Raw genomic sequence first — 15494 nt, forward strand, 5'->3', positions numbered from 1 at the left:
AGAGGCTTGAGATCCTGGGAGGGGATGGGGCCCGCCTGCTATGGGACCTCACACACAACAGGCTCATAACTGAGTTGTGCGTCTGCACTTGGGTGAGAGTCCCCGCAGACGACCTGCATCGGAGTTGTGCACTCATTCATACTATCATATGAATAGTGCCTCTGGGAGGTAACTGGTGGCTCTGGGGCGCTCCATCCCTTTCTTTCTGCAGGGACAAGGAGGAACTGGAGGAGCTGAAAGAGCAGAACTGGGAGCTGCCCCTGCAAGACGGTGAGGGCCTCTGGACCTGGGGGACCCCCTCCCCTGGTGTGACCAGCAAGCAGCTGGGAGGGGTTCTGAGGTGCTGGGCATCCCTGATGTGCCCCGTCTGCTCCCCAGAGCCCCTGTACCAGAACTATCGGGCAGCTGTGCTATCAGAGGAGCTCTGGGGAGTCAGTGAGGATGGGTGTCCGTCTCCCACAAATCCCGGTGAAGCTCCCACCTTCGCTCGGCCGCCTGGACCTCGCAACACACTGTGGCAGGAGCTTCCGGCTGTGCGAGCCAGTGGCCTCCTGGACACGCTCAGCCCCCAGGAGAGGCGCATGCAGGAGGTGGGGGCCTGCCTGGGCTTGGGCCAGGGAGGAGGAGGGTGGGACTCCGGTTCTGGGCGGCCTGGGAGCTGGGCTTTCCACTACTGCCTCCCTCCTCAGAGCCTGTTTGAGGTGGTGACATCTGAGGCCTCCTACCTGCGCTCCCTGCGGCTACTGACAGACACCTTCGTGCTGAGCCAGGCTCTACGGGACACGCTAACCCCCCGGGACCACCACACCCTCTTCTCCAATGTGCAGCGAGTCCAGGGTGTCAGCGAGCGGTCAGTGGGGTCCCGTCCTCGCAGCCCACCAGAACTCGGGCTGCTGGGCACTCCCGTAGTTTTCTGCTTGTCCCAGGTCTTCCCTTCCACGCGCCCATTTAGTGCTCAGCTCTTGGCTCAAACACCCGGGAGACCCAGCTCTCTGCTCTGCCTCCTTCAGGTTTCTAGGGACACTACTGTCCCGAGTGCGCTCTTCCCCCCACATCAGCGACCTGTGTGACGTGGTGCATGAGCACGCTGTGGGGCCCTTCTCAGTGTATGTGGATTACGTGCGGAATCAGCAATACCAGGAGGAGACCTACAGCCGCCTCATGTGAGTGTGCTGGGGGAGCCGTGTGGGGGAAGCCAGGGAGCAGGGCTGGGGGCCTGACTGGGCAGGCAGGGGAGCCAGGGCCTGGAGGTGGACTGTTTTCCCAGGGACACGAATGTGCGCTTCTCTGCCGAGCTGCGGCGCCTGCAGAGCCTCCCGAAGTGCGAGCGGCTGCCCCTGCCCTCCTTCCTGCTGCTGCCTTTTCAACGCATTACGAGGCTCCGCATGCTGCTGCAGGTACCTGTCCTGGTGGGGAGGGGGGCCACTTTGCCCCACACCAGACCCCATGTAGGAGTGGTGAGGAACCCTGCTCCAAGCCTCCTGCCAGGCTTCTCAATCCAGGACCCACCAGGCCTCCCTGGAGCTAACCACATATCTCATCTGGCAGCTTGCATGCCATGAAGGTGGCCCTGGCTGGAGACACCAGTTCTGAACTTTGCTCTGCCACCACTTGGCTGAGGGGCCTTGGGCAGGTCCCTTTCCCTCTCTCAGGGGTTTCAGGGGAATGTGGGGAGTGATCTTTGGACTGTCCCACTGTGTGCCTTCCCAGCGGGGGTGATGTCACTCCCAAAGGGGCAAAAATTAGTTCTCTGGGGGTGTGAAACTCTTAGCTATGCTGATGTTGATGGTACTCCCACGGCCACATACATAGGTGCACAGCGTATTTGGGGTATTAAAATTTCATGGCTGGTGGGACACCTGGAGAAAACACGTCTAAAAGGGCTCCATGGGACCCCTGGGTGGCTCAGCGGTTGAGTGTCTGCCTTCAGCTCACAGCGAGACCCCGGGATCCTGGGATCGAGTCTCACATCGGGCTCCCCACAGGGAGCCTGCTTCTCCCTCTGCCTGTGTCTCTGCTTTTCTGTGTGTCTCTCATGAATAAACAAATAAAATCTTAAAAAAAAAAAAAAGGGTTCCTTGATGAAGTGATGCTGGGGCGTGGGGGGTAGGAGGAAGGTTGAAACTCTTTCATGGCAAAGTAGAAACTTCTCCCTAAACCAGGTGATCCGGTATGAGGAGGCCACATCTAGATTACCAGCATTTTTTTTTTTTAATTTTAAAGATTTTATTTGTTTATTCCTGAGAGACACACAGAAAGAGGCAGAGACAAAGGCAGAGGAAGAGGAAGCAGGCTTCCTGCGGGGAGCCCGATGTGGAACTTGATCCCAGGACCCTGGGATCACGCCCTGAGCCAAAGGCAGATGCTCGACCACTGAGCCACCCAGGGCCCCGAACCCAAGCACTGTGAACCATTCTGCTATATTGTTTGCGCTAAGAGTTGTGGTTGAGGATGATTAAAGCAGTAGCAGCCCTCTTTCTTGGTATTTGCCGTGTGCCGAGGACTATGGCGAGTACTTTGTGTCTTTTCATCTCGTTGAATCCTCACGGCAGTGCTGTTGGTATGCTAAGGTGGGTATTAATTATTCCCACCTGACAGGTGGGGAACACTGAGGCTCAGGGCGGTAACTTGCCACGCTCGGGGTTGTGCAGAACCAGTGAGTGGTGAGGTCCCCCTGCCTCGTTGAGGCAGCCCTGTGACCCCAAACTAAGCATTTTGTCAAGCCAGGCGGGACCCTCTGAACTGAAGCCCCTCCTTGTCTCCAGAATATCTTGCGCCAGACAGAGGAAGGGTCCAGCCGCCAGGAGAATGCACAGAAAGCCCTGGGTGCTGTCAGCAAGGTGGGCAGGAGGGATGCTTGGGGACCTGGGACTGGGGGGTGGGGAGGGGATGTGACCAGGCGGACAAGTGGTCGGTAGGGGTGCAGCCAGTAAGGGTGACTCGGCTTCCCTGACCCCAGATCATTGAGCGGTGCAGCGCCGAGGTGGGGCGCATGAAGCAGACAGAGGAGCTGATCCGGCTCACGCAGAGGCTGCGCTTTCACAAAGTCAAGGTTGGTCCCTGCCCCGGCCCCCCCTCCTCTCTCCTCCCCTCCCCTCCTGTATCTGCAACAAGCCAGAACCACCGCCTGCTCCTCCACAGGCCCTGCCCCTGGTGTCCTGGTCCAGGCGCCTGGAGTTGCAGGGGGAGCTGACCGAGTTAGGGTGCCGGAGGGGGGGTGTGCTCTTCACCTCACGTCCCCGCTTCACCCCCCTCTGCCTGCTGCTCTTCAGTGACCTGCTGCTCATCACTCAGCCCAAGAGGTGGGTCCCAGGGAGGGAGGGTACCCAGGCTGGGGTCGGGAGGAGGGGTCCAGCGGGTGCCCGTTCTCCATCTCAACTGCCTCTTTCCCGGGCAGCGGGCAGCGGCTACAGGTTCTGGACTATGCCCACCGCTCCCTGGTCCAGGCCCAGCAGGTTCCGGACCCGTCTGGACCCCCTACATTCCGCCTCTCCCTTCTCAGCAACCACCAGGGCCGCCCCACCCACCGGCTCCTACAAGCTTCATCCCTGTGAGTCGTGTCTCCTTTGGGGAAAACCCCCCCCCCCCCCCCCCCCGCCCCAGACCCTCACTTGGTTTCTCAGAGCCCGCCCCCCTCTTCCTCAATCTCCCCAATCTGCAGCCCTGATTATCCCAGCGCTGTCTGTCCCTGGTTCAAACATGACCCTTCCCTGTGTCCCCAACCAGATCAGACATGCAGCGTTGGCTGGGAGCTTTCCCCACTCCGGGCCCCCTTCCCTGCTCCCCAGATACCGTCTATGAGGACTGTGGTGAGTGTCCCCCAGAGGGGAGGTGGTGGGGAGAGGCAAGGCTTCTGGGGAAAATGAGGGAGAAGCCAAGAAGAGTCTCGATCCCACTGCATGTCACTCACCCCCAACCAGACTGTTCCCAGGAACTGTGTTCGGAGCCTTCTGTGCCGGCCAGGACTGAGGGACGAGGTCTGGAGTCCAGGGCTCCCCCCAGGCACCCGCTCAAGAGCCCTGAAGGTGAGAGATTCTTGTAGTTATTCCTTTGGTGATTTTTTTTTCTTTAAAGATTTTATTTATGAGACACACACAGAGAGAGGCAGAGATACAGGCAGAGGGAGAAGCAGGCTCCCTCTGGGGAGCCCGATGTGGGACTCGATCCCAGGGCCCTGGGATCACCACTTGAGCTGAAGGCAGACGCTCAACCGCCAAGCCACTGTTGTTAGCATCTTAACATGAGTTTCAAAATAATTTCTCAAGTGTGAGCAGTATTTGTTGTCCAGGCATTTTTTTGTGGTGTGTGTGTGTGTGTGTGTGTGTCCAGAAATAAAATTCAAACCTGTAGTGGGAGAGATAATCACATAGAAAATACTAATATTGGGGTTCCTGGGTGGGTCAGTGGTTGAGCATCTGCCTTCTGCTCAGGGCATGACCCCAGGGTCCTGGGATCGAGTCCTGAATAGGGCTCCCCACAGGGAGCCTGCTTCTCCCTCTGCCTGTGTCTCTGCCTCTCTCGGCGTGTCTCTTATTAATAAATAAGTAAAATCATGAAAAGAAAAGAAAAGAAAAGAGAAGAAAATACTAGTATGGTATGAAGAGATTGATATCTAGATATTGGCCTAGATTAGGAGTGAGCAACCTGTGGCCGAAGGGCTAACTCTGACCTGTGTTTGTAAATAGTTTTATCAGAACACAGCCACACCCGTCTGTTTTCATATGATCTGAGTGCTTTTGTCTTCTATGTGCTTAACTACTATGTTGAGTAAGCCTGAAAGCCTGAAAAATCTACTATCTGGCCATTTATAGAAAAAGTGTACTGACTCCTCATTTAGATAGTATTTGAAGGTAGATCAGCAAAAAGATTTTTTGTAAAGATTTTATTTATTTATTCCTGAGAGACAGAGAGAGAGGCAGAGACACAGGCAGAGGGAGGAGCAGTCTCCCTGGAGAGAACTTGATGTGGGACTTGATCCCAGGACCCTGAGCCAAAGGCAGACATTCAACCACTGAGCCACCCAGGTGCCCCAGCAAAAAGATTTTTGATGGGGTTCAGTATGGTATTTTGTTAGAGGCATTGGAAATCTTGGAATTATCGTTAAATATCAATTGCAGAAACCACCCATGATTGTTAACTGTCCAATACTCTACCAATAGAGATAGCAAAATAAATAAGGCCAGTGTTTTGAAATTCTTCATCATGAGTCCTGATCATGGGTTCTGGTCTCCATAGCCTTATAGCTTGTCTCGCCTTTCCTCCCCAGCCATGACCCATCTGTGACTTCTGCACTCTAAACAAGTTTCCTTTTCATCCCGTTCTCACTGTCACGTTATTGATATCATTGACTAGCAAATGAACATTCAGTACGTGCTTTCTTCACAGAGCCTCTGGGTGACAGCGTACAGCCTGTAGGTTCTAGAATAGCTGAGGTATGAAGATGGGCCTGAAAATGATGAGGCACATGGTGTCTGGGGGAAAAGTGTCTTGGAACAGAGACAGGAGTCAGTGCAAAGGCCCTGCTGGCCGGTGTGTTTGAGGAACAGTAAGGAGGCCATCGTGGTAGAGGGAGTGAAAAAGAGGGGACAGGGCAGGTAAGGTCATAGAGGTACCGGGGACCAGAACATGCAGGCCCTCGTCGGGTCTGTAAGAACTCCGGCTCTCCCTCTGAGTGAGCTGAGTGCCCGCTGCAGGGCTGGACAGAAGGGACCCCCGCATCCTCTGTTGCTGCAGTGACCTCTACTTCTCATGTCACATCTTCTGATGCTCCAGGCTTCTCCAGTGATCCCCACACTCACTGTGACCCTTGGGCATTAGACCCCATCAGACCCCCTTCCTTTCCTTCCTCTCCCTTGCCTTGGCTCCACTTGGGCCTCTTATCTCTCCTTCCCCAGGCTGGCTGAAGGGGTTTCCTGGGGCCTTCCCTGCCCAGTTGGTGTGTGAAGTCACAGGAGAACACGAAAGGAGGAAGCACCTGCGCCAGCACCAGAGGCTCCTTGAGGCTGTTGGACCCTCTTCAGGCTCTTCCAGTGCCCCCCCACCCTAATGCAGGCTGGGTGGCAGCGGCGGTGGCGGTCACAGGTTGGGACAGCCGGCACCTGGTGCGCGTGGAGAGGACCAAGCTTGTCCATCTTACCGGATTAGCTGTCAGTGGAAAAGCTACCTCTCTTGGCCACCAAAAGGGATCGAGCTTCAGGAGGAGGAGCCCATGAAAACAAGGCTGCTGGGCCCACCGGTGATGGAGACTGAGGATGGCTCGAGTGGGTGGCCCACGGAGACAGAGCAGCCAATGGTGCTGAGCTGGCCGAGCCACTGGCCCAGGAGTATCTCTGCTCCGCTCACAGCCGTGAAGACCAAGCTGGGTCAATAAAGTTTTACAAACGGAGACAAAGTCTGAGGATAAACTAGCCAACAGCAACGAGCAGGGTGGTGCTCTGGGCCCAAGAGGCGGGTGGTGACCCTGCTTGGTTCTGTAGCAATGACTGTCCTGCCCTTCGGGTATGGGGAGCGCTGGGTTCCATTCCTGGGGTGACCCCTCTGCCCTCTCAAGCCACTTCCTTTCTCCTAGAAGGATCCAGAGCGTGTGTCTGAGAGTCAGTGTATGTGTGCGTGTGCACAGGTCTCTATGTATCAGGGCAGGTGGTCCTGCTGGACGTGATGTGTGTGTGTGGTCTCGCCCCCTCCCAGATGACTGAGTGCTCCATTTCTTTCTTCACCTCCTGCTTTTCTTATTATTTTCTCCAAGGAGACAGGAGATCTGAGCTCAAGAGGGATGTGCTGGGTGTGGCTAGAGTCGGGGATGAGCAGCCTGAGTTCTGGGCCAGGGACCCACAGCAGCTGGAGGGCGAAGCTGCGGACCGGCCACGCAGCCCAGTGGAGGAGCCTGAGGACATGAAGACGGCCAGTAGCTGCGGCCTGAAGCCCCCTGAAGCTTCCTCGCCCCAGACTCGGCCTCCCACCTGCCTGAACTGGCACCAGTTATCCAGCCTCTGGGCTTTGGACTGGCTTTGGGCCCCAGGTTTGGGTGAAGAAACAGGAGCTATGGCTCGCGGGCTGGCCAGTGAAGGCTCTCCTGCCTCCATCCTGGACGTCTCACCAGCAACACTGGGCCAAACAGTGGAGGGAGCACAGAGAGCCAGTGTGGTGCCCCCCGCCCCCCCAGCATCTCCTTCCAGGGGAGAAACTGTCCTGATGCCAGAAGGAGGGGAGGGATTGAGCCAGCGCGGAGCTGACAGCTGCTGGCGAGGGAGGACCTTGGCCTCGCACCAGGCCTTCCCTGAGCTGGGCCGTCCCTCTGTCCCTTCAGCTCATATATGGCAGCCAGCCCAGGACAGCAACTGCACGCCAGCCATAGGAGATGCAAAGACTCTGGGAAGGCGGGGAGGGAGAAAGTGACTGGCATTTGGCCATCCGGGACTTTGCACAGTGCCTGGCATACCAGAAACCCTCAATAAATGTTGGCGGCCCTGCAGTGAGCAGAATGTGTGCTTAAAGGAAGGGTGGTTTCCAAATGTGGCTTTGGAAGCGGATGGGGCTGCTCAGAAAGAGATTCTCTGAGACCGAGGGTCAGTTTGCTGGGGCCTGGGGCTGGGGGACCGGGAGCACCTCTGTGTGATGCAATCCAATCCTACACCTGTTTCTGGAGTGCCTTCTCTGTACCAGGCGCTGTTCTAGGACATGGGGATACAGAGATGAAAAGGACCAGGGTCCTGCCCTCAAGGAGCCCGCATTCCAGGAAGGACAAGAAGGAAGCAGCCCTGGGAAGATCTGGGCAAAGAGCCTTCGAGAGGTGGCAACAGGGAGACTGAAGTCCAGGAAGAGGCAGCAGTGGTCATAGAAGGGAGCTGGTGCACACGCTCCTTCACGTTTCCCAGCATGAAGCACCGCCGGAGCTGGGAAAGGGTGGAGGTGGGCAGTGAGGACCACGGTGCAGGATGGAGAGTGTGGATGGGACAAGAAATGAGGCTGGATTGTGGGGAGGTGACAGAGGTGGCACCTGAGGCAATGAGGTGCAGGTGGGGACAGTGAGAAAGCTGGGCTCCTGGTGGGGGGGGGGGAGTCTCTCTGCCAGTCAATAAGCCCTTCCTCTACCCACAGCCGGGCTCCTATGTGAGACTTCTGGGGAATCTATCCTGAAGATAGGAAAGGGCGCTGATGGGTCCTTGCACTGGCCCTTTGACGGCATCTGGTCAACATCGTGGTGGCAGAGGGTCATGGCCACAAGGAACAGGTGGATGAGAGGAGCTGTGCCCCCTTCTCTGCAGAGCCGGCTGGCTAGCTCTCCCCTCCTCTCCTAGCCCCACCGAGCCCTCCTGCCCACTCCCTGCGATCTTGTCCAGCGCTCCTCAGCCTGGCATCTCTGTCCCCCTCCCTCCCTCCTTCCTCGCAGGGCTCGCCTTCTCTCTTCAGCAACAGGGGTACTGATGGCGATGGCTCCTGCTCTCAGGCTTGGCCAGCTCGCCAGGCAGGCATGTCATCCGGTGCTGGAGGACACGTCCTCCCACCGCTCCTCACCTGCCTGGCTCCCCAGTACGTCCAGACCAAACTGCGGACTCCCCACCCAGCGGCCCCAGAGCACCCAGGCCAGGCCTAGGAGGCACGTGGCTAGCCCCTCCTCCGGGCTCCATGACAGGCACTCCCCGCCCCACCCCTCAGCGCAGACCTGCACCTGCAGTGCAGCGCTGGGAGGGCTCCCCTCCCCGGGTCCCTGGCACCGGTTCCCAGTTCCCAGGGCTCTCCTCCTGCTCAAGGTAGGGAGGGCCGCAGGGTGGCCTGCCCCTGACGGGGATCCCTCAGGGGTTGAGGCTCCGGCTGCGGGTGCATCCGCAGGGCACCTTCTCCCTGGGCATCCCGGGGGTTCCCCTGCCCCACCCCGCTCGTGCCCCTCCCCCCCCCCCCCCCCCCCCCCCCGCCCCCGCCGTCTCCATCTCCCACTGTGTTCTGGGCCCCAGCAGAAGCTTCACACGTCAGCTTCGCCTTCATCACCATCGAGGTCTGGGGCATGGCTCTTGGCTTCACTCTTCTGTCTGTGAAGCACTAACCTAAATCTCGATGGGAATTATGCCACCCACCCTCCGGAGAACACAGATGTCACTTTTTTTTTTTTTTGCTATTTGTAAAATATAATCTCCTCTCTTTTTAAAAGATATATATATATAGGGGATCCCTGGGTGGCTCAGCGGTTTAGCGCCTGCCTTTGGCCCAGGGCGTGATCCTGGAGTCCTGGAATCGAGTCCTGCATCGGGCTCCCGGCATGGAGCCTGCTTCTCCCTCCTCCTGTGTCTCTGCTTCTCTCTCTCTCTGTCTATCATAAATAAATAAATAAATAAATAAATAAATAAATAAATAAATAAATAAATCTTAAAAAAAAAAAAAAAGATATATATATTTCATTTTTATTTGTTTTTATTTAAATTCCATTATAGTTAACCTACATGTTCAATTAGTTTTAGGGGTACAATATAGTCATTCAATAATTCTATGCATTACTAGGGTATATATATATATATATATATATATTTAAAATATTTTATTTATCTATTCACGAGAGACACAGAGAGGCAGAGACACAGGCAGAGGAAGAAGCAGGCTCCCTGTGGGGAGCCGGATGTGGGACTCCATCCCGGGACCCTGAGATCACGACCTAAGCCCAAGGCAGACACTTGACTACTGAGCCACCTAGGTGCCCCAGGGCATATTTTTAAGGTACAATTTACATACAGAGACATTCGCCCTTTCTAGTGTAAAGTCCTGAGATTTTTGACAAACGTATATAGATAGTCATGTAACCACCACCATGATGGAGAACCAAAAGCCTTCCATCACCCCCTAAAGCCCTCTTGTGCTCCCATGTGGTGAACCTCTTCCTCAATTCCAGCTTCTGGCAACCCCGATCTGTTTTCTGTCCTCTGTAGCTTTGCCTTTTCTATGATATCATATAAATGGAATCATACAGTAGGTAGCCTTTCAAGTCTGGCTATTTCGCTAAATGTATTTGAGATGCATCCATGTACTTCATTACTCTTTATCGCTGAGTGATATTTCGCTGTCCGGGTATATCAGAGTTTGTCTGTTCCCTAATGGAGGGGCATCTGGGTTGTTTTTAGTTTTAAGTGATTACAAATAAAGCCATTATGAATATTCTTTTTAAAAACATTTTAAAAATATTTTATTTATTTGAGAGAGAGAGAGCACAAGCAGGGGGAGCAGCAGAGAGAGAGGGAGAAGCAGACTCCTTGCTGAGCAGGGAGCCTGACTAGGGGCTCAATCCCAGGACCCCAGGGTCATGACCTGGAACTGAAGGCAGATGCTTAACTCACCAAGCCACCCAGGTGCCCCCATTACAACTATTCTTTTTTGTTGTTGTTGTTTTTAAAAGATTTTTATTTATTTATTCAGAGAGAGACACACACACACAGAGAGAGAGAGAGAGAGAGAGAGAGACAGGCAGAGGGAGAAGCAGGCTCCATGCAGGGAGCCCAACGTGGGACTCAATCCCAGGTCTCTAGGATCACGCCGTGGGTTGAAGGCGGCGCTAAGCCGCTGAGTCACGGGGGCTGCCCTACAACTATTCTTATACAGGTTTTTGTACAAACACAACTATCATTTCACTTGGGTACACACCTAGGAGTGGCACTGCTGAGTCACATGGTAAGTGTATGTTTAAGTTTACTAAAAACTGGGGGGGCACCTGGCTGGCTTAGTCAGGAAAGCGTACAACTTTTGGTCTTGGGATTGTGAGTTCAAGCCCCACACTGGGTACAGAGATTGCTTAAAAATTTTAAAAAGTCTTAAAAAAAGAAAAACAACACCAAGGAGCATCTGGGGGGCTCAGTCAGTTAAGTGTCTGCCTTGGGCTCAGGTCATGATCTCAGGTCCTGGGATTGAGCCCTGCATTGGGATCCTTGCTCAGCAGATTTTCTAACAACTAATGATTCTGAGTATCTTTTCAAACGTTTATTGGCCATTTGTATATCTTCTTTGGTGTTCGAAACTCTCGGCTTTTGAAAAAAAAACGGGTGGTTTATTTTCCTCATTTTTGCATTTTGAGAGTTCTTTATATATTCTAGCTATATGTCCTTTATCAGATATGTGATTTGAAAATATTTTCTCCCATTCAGTGGATTGTCTTTTTCATTCTGGTAACTGTGTTTTTTCAGAGGGCAGAAATTCTTAATTTCGCAGTCACTTCTTGCTTTGTTGTAAGCAGCGATGTTTTTCTTTCTATTTCTGTTCAGCTGGTTTATATAAGACAATGGAGTTTCTCACAGAGGCAGAACCAAGCAAGTGGGACACACTGACAAGCAGGTGTGCCCATTGTTTTCACATGTGTCCAAAGTCTGGAGGTCAAGGGACATCTTGGGGAAGGTGGCCTGGCAACCCAGATTTTCTCAGTGTGTGATCATCAGACCAGCAGCATGGACACCACCTAGAAGCTTGTTAGAAGTGTGGCACCTGCGTTGTAACGGGATGTCCGGGTCCTTAACACACACTAGAATTTGAGGAAAAACCAACAATGGCTTTCACAGACATAAAAGGGAAGCCACCTTGCAGCTCATGGACACTGGCTGTTGACATATTCTAGCAACACCAGGGGCCCAGGAGCTCACCGCAAAGGAGATTTGCACTGGTGTGTGCAGCAGGGAGAGCCAGCCTGGGGTAGGACTGTTTCTGGGGGTTGTAGAGACAGCAGAGCAAATCCCTGTGGACCGACGAGGAGCGACAAATAAGCCTGTGTGAGTCTGAGTCCACAGTCTCCAGGTCGGCCCTGCCCGTGGTCACCGAGAGGCTATTGTCCCATCCGGGATGTCCAAGCACGCATGCTGTCAGGTCGGACGGTGGGCACTTTCCTTTTCAGAAATCTCCAGGCCTGGCACTCCATTCCGCTTCCACTCTGTACCTGTGCCAGCAAGTTATCATTACATACATCTATCTATCTATCTATCTATCTATCTATCTATCTATCATCTATCATCTATCATCTCTACACCTAGGGCATCTGGGTGGCTTAGTCAGTTAAACATCTGCCTGCGGCTCAGATTATGATATTGAGGTACTGGGATGGGGCCCTGCATCGGCTCCCTGCTCAGCAAGGAGCCTGCTTCTCCCTCTGCCTCTACCCCTCTCTCTGTCTCTCATGAATAAATAAATAAAAATCTTAAAAAAAAAGTAACCTCTACAGGTTCAAGCCCCAACGTGGGGCTTGAACTCACAACCTCAATTTCAAGAGTCACAAGCTCCACCTTCTGAGTCCCAAATTATCATTATATTTTGACCGCTTGGCTTCCTTTCTTTTGTAGAACTGTCCCTCTCCAAGTCCATGTGGCTCTGGTGGGCTGTCGGCCAGGGTGTCCACCTTCCCACCTCAGAGGTGGACACGTAACCCCGTTGAGGCCAGGCAGACTGTGGGATTTGGAATCCCGACCAGGAATAGACAAGGATGGAGGGGGCTAGGGGTGTACTGTGGGCAGAGGGCCAGCTCCTGTAATGATTCACCCGTGCGCCCCACTCCTGCTTAGTTCTAGCCTGGACCCTCGACTTCCTGTCCGAGTCTGTGTTCTCTCACTTTTGCCCCAAGACATTCTTTTTGCCTGACTTAGTCTGGGTTCCTGCTTGTGACCAGACAACTCCCACTGATACACAATCACGTCGCTGTGTGTACAGGCCTGCTGCCGGCCTGTGAGGCCCCTCTGTGCCTCCACCCTTGTGGTTGACACGCAGCCCCTCTGAATAGATGTTGGAGTGGTTGTCTTGGGGGAGTTGCATCTTTACGAGATACCCAACAAAGTGCCTCTTCCTCCAGGTCAGGGGGCCCCCTTGGAGGGATATCAGTTATTGAGCAGACTGGACCTCAGTTCTCCCTCCCCACCGCCATCCAAGCTCTGTGTGTGTGCTTGTGCAGTGCACATCCTGCACAGCCTTCTGTGGAGACCCTGTTATCAGGTCCCCCACCCTTCCCTTCCGCTCTCTTGTCGTCCTTCCACCTGCCAGTTTACTTCTTTTAAGCATTTACTTGGATGGCATCAAGGCTGATAACAGCCATGTTTACTTTTGTGGCCATAGTTAAGTCTTCCGTGCTTTGTCTATCTGTTGATTCTAAAAGTCGAAACTCAATTAACAGTGTTTACCTTAGATATTGTGACCACATAAATAGCTTTCATTGCAGACCTAATAATCGCTAAGATTGCATTTCCTTTCTTAGACTACTTTTCATTACCTTTTGGAAAACAATACCTGATACATTCACAGGATCGCATGAATTATATGTTAGTTATAAGTGATTATTATATAATGAATATCTGTGCATCAATCACCTGACTCAGGAACTGATAACCTATTATCAATAACATGTAGGTACCAGTGCCATTCTCCCTTCCTCCCTGTCACATTCCCTTGCCTCTTCTGGGAAATAACCACTGTTCTATATTTTGCAATTATTAGTCCACTGATTTTTGCTTTTTATTCATATTTTGAAAAGTTTATTATTTGGGGATACCTGGGTGGCTCAGTGGTACGATTGCTAGTAATGTAGACTCAAAATTATAAGATTCAAAACTTCAATCCAGCTTCATTTAAAATAAAAAGAAAGGGATGCCTGAGTGGCTCAGGGGTTGAGCATCTGTCTTTGGCTCAGGTCATGATCCTGGGGTCCTGGGATCAAGTCCTACATTGGGCTCCCCGCAGGGAGCCTGCTTCTCTCTCTGCCTCTCTCTCTGTGTCTCTCATGAATAAATAAATAAAATAGAAAAAAATATTTAGAGAGGGGTGGGGAGGAGCAGAGGGAAAGGGAGAGAGAGAGAATCTTAAGCATGTTCCACCCCCAGCACCAAGCCCCAGGCATGGCTTGATCTCACCACCCTGAGATCACCACCTGAGCTGAAATTAAGAGTCGGGTGCTTAACCGACTGAGCCACCCAGATGCCACTGATATTCATTTTTATTGTTTTTAAAATATTTATTTATTTATTTATTTATTTATTTATTTATTTATTTCTAAGTGATCTCTATGTCCAATGCTCGAACTCACGACCTCAAAATCAAGAGTTGCATGCTGCTCCCACTGAGCCAGCTGGGTGTCCCTCTGCTGATTTTTTTAAAACCTCACAGTGCAATCATAGCAGTATGTGTGCCTAAACAATGTTTTGCTTAGTTGTGTTTGTTGACCAGCTCTATACAAACTATATCATATTTACAGTGTAGTCTTTTAGGAGTTAACGTCTTTCAGGAAACATTGTATTTCCAAGGTTCTCCCATGCTGTTAGAACTGCTTGTTAGGGGCGCCTGGGGGCTCAGCCTCTTAAGTGCTGCCTTCAGGTCTGGTCCTGATCCGGGGGAACCTGCCTCTCCCTCTCCCTCGCCCCCACCCTGTGCTCTCTCTCTTTCTAATAAATAAATAAAATCTTTTAAAAAATCATAAGGTAATAATAACCACTATCACTTTCTGGGAATTTAATATGAAGACATGAGTATCTTTTATTATCTCATTTGATATTCATCTTTTAAAAGATTTATTTATTTGACAGACAGAGTGAGTACAAGAGGGTGGGGTGGGGAGACAGAGTGAGAAGCAGGCCCCTGCTGAGCAGGGAGCCTGATGCAGGGCTCGATCCCAGGACCCCAGAGTGATGACCTGAGCTGAAGGTGGACGTTCAACCACTGAGCACCCAGGCGCCCCTTGATTTATTTATTTATTTATTCATGATACCTAGAGAGAGAGAGAGAGAGAGAGAGAGAGAGGCAGAGACACAGGAGGAGGGAGAAGCAGGGTCCATGCCAGGAGCCCGACGCAGGAGGACTCCATCCCGGGACCCCAGGATTGCGCCCTGGGCCAAAGGCCAGAGCTAAACCACTGAGCCACCCAGGGATCCCTCACGCCTCTTCATTTAATATTCAAACCAAGTTTCACTGTCCCTGTGTTACAGATCAGTAAACTGACAGATGCAGAAGCTATAGGCTATAGGCAGGTTCACAGGCCCATGGTCTTCTCTGTGTCAACTGGAGCCCCAAACCTGTGTTCTTCACCCCATGTATCACTGCCTCCACAGAGTAAACCAACTCGGTGGGATTCAAACTCACATCCCAAATCTGAAAGGCTTTTTCCCTGGGGAGAGCTTCTGGGGTCTGAGGTCTAGAAGCCACTACCATCAGGCTGCCCCCAGGGGTCTCTGAATCATTTACCTGTAACTTAAAAGGGAGGTTAGAAAAAAAATTCAGATTGTGGGGTCCCTGGCTGGCTCTTAGGACTGGGGCTGCCACGGTGGGCCCCTCCCCCACTTGACACTCCCCCCTTCCCCCCTCCCCCTCCCCTGGGGTCGGGAATATTCCATGGCAGTTACAGCCCCTGTCCTACTGAGTGGGGCTTTCCCAGATGCCAGGCCCTGCGATGCAAAGTGCTCTGCTAGAGAAAAATATTTAAAAGATGAGGGACCACTGTGCCCGGCGGGGGAGGGGGGAGATGGGGTGGAGGAGACAAGGGGAGATGGTGGGTGTTCAGG

The 15494-nt window shown here is 52.8% G+C and overlaps 1 protein-coding gene across 5 annotated transcripts in view; it reads left to right on the forward strand.

Annotated features, from left to right (window-relative positions):
* ARHGEF15 (Rho guanine nucleotide exchange factor 15) overlaps positions 1-7471 on the forward strand; it is a 22587-nt gene extending 15116 nt beyond the window's left edge. For all 5 annotated transcript variants that reach the window (XM_072730291.1, XM_072730296.1, XM_072730292.1 and 2 more), the window contains 12 exons: positions 212-270; positions 379-590; positions 690-850; positions 1011-1163; positions 1268-1397; positions 2766-2840; positions 2960-3052; positions 3142-3302; positions 3398-3550; positions 3727-3809; positions 3921-4025; positions 5895-7471. In XM_072730291.1, the coding sequence (XP_072586392.1) occupies positions 212-270; positions 379-590; positions 690-850; positions 1011-1163; positions 1268-1397; positions 2766-2840; positions 2960-3052; positions 3142-3302; positions 3398-3550; positions 3727-3809; positions 3921-4025; positions 5895-6046 (1537 nt within the window). In that variant the 3' untranslated portion in view covers positions 6047-7471. The remainder of the gene's footprint in view (positions 1-211; positions 271-378; positions 591-689; positions 851-1010; positions 1164-1267; positions 1398-2765; positions 2841-2959; positions 3053-3141; positions 3303-3397; positions 3551-3726; positions 3810-3920; positions 4026-5894) is intronic.
* Positions 7472-15494: the final 8023 nt, after the last annotated feature.

The sequence above is a fragment of the Vulpes vulpes genome, chromosome 12 (assembly GCF_048418805.1).
Source record: "Vulpes vulpes isolate BD-2025 chromosome 12, VulVul3, whole genome shotgun sequence".
Classification (NCBI taxonomy): domain Eukaryota; kingdom Metazoa; phylum Chordata; class Mammalia; order Carnivora; family Canidae; genus Vulpes; species Vulpes vulpes.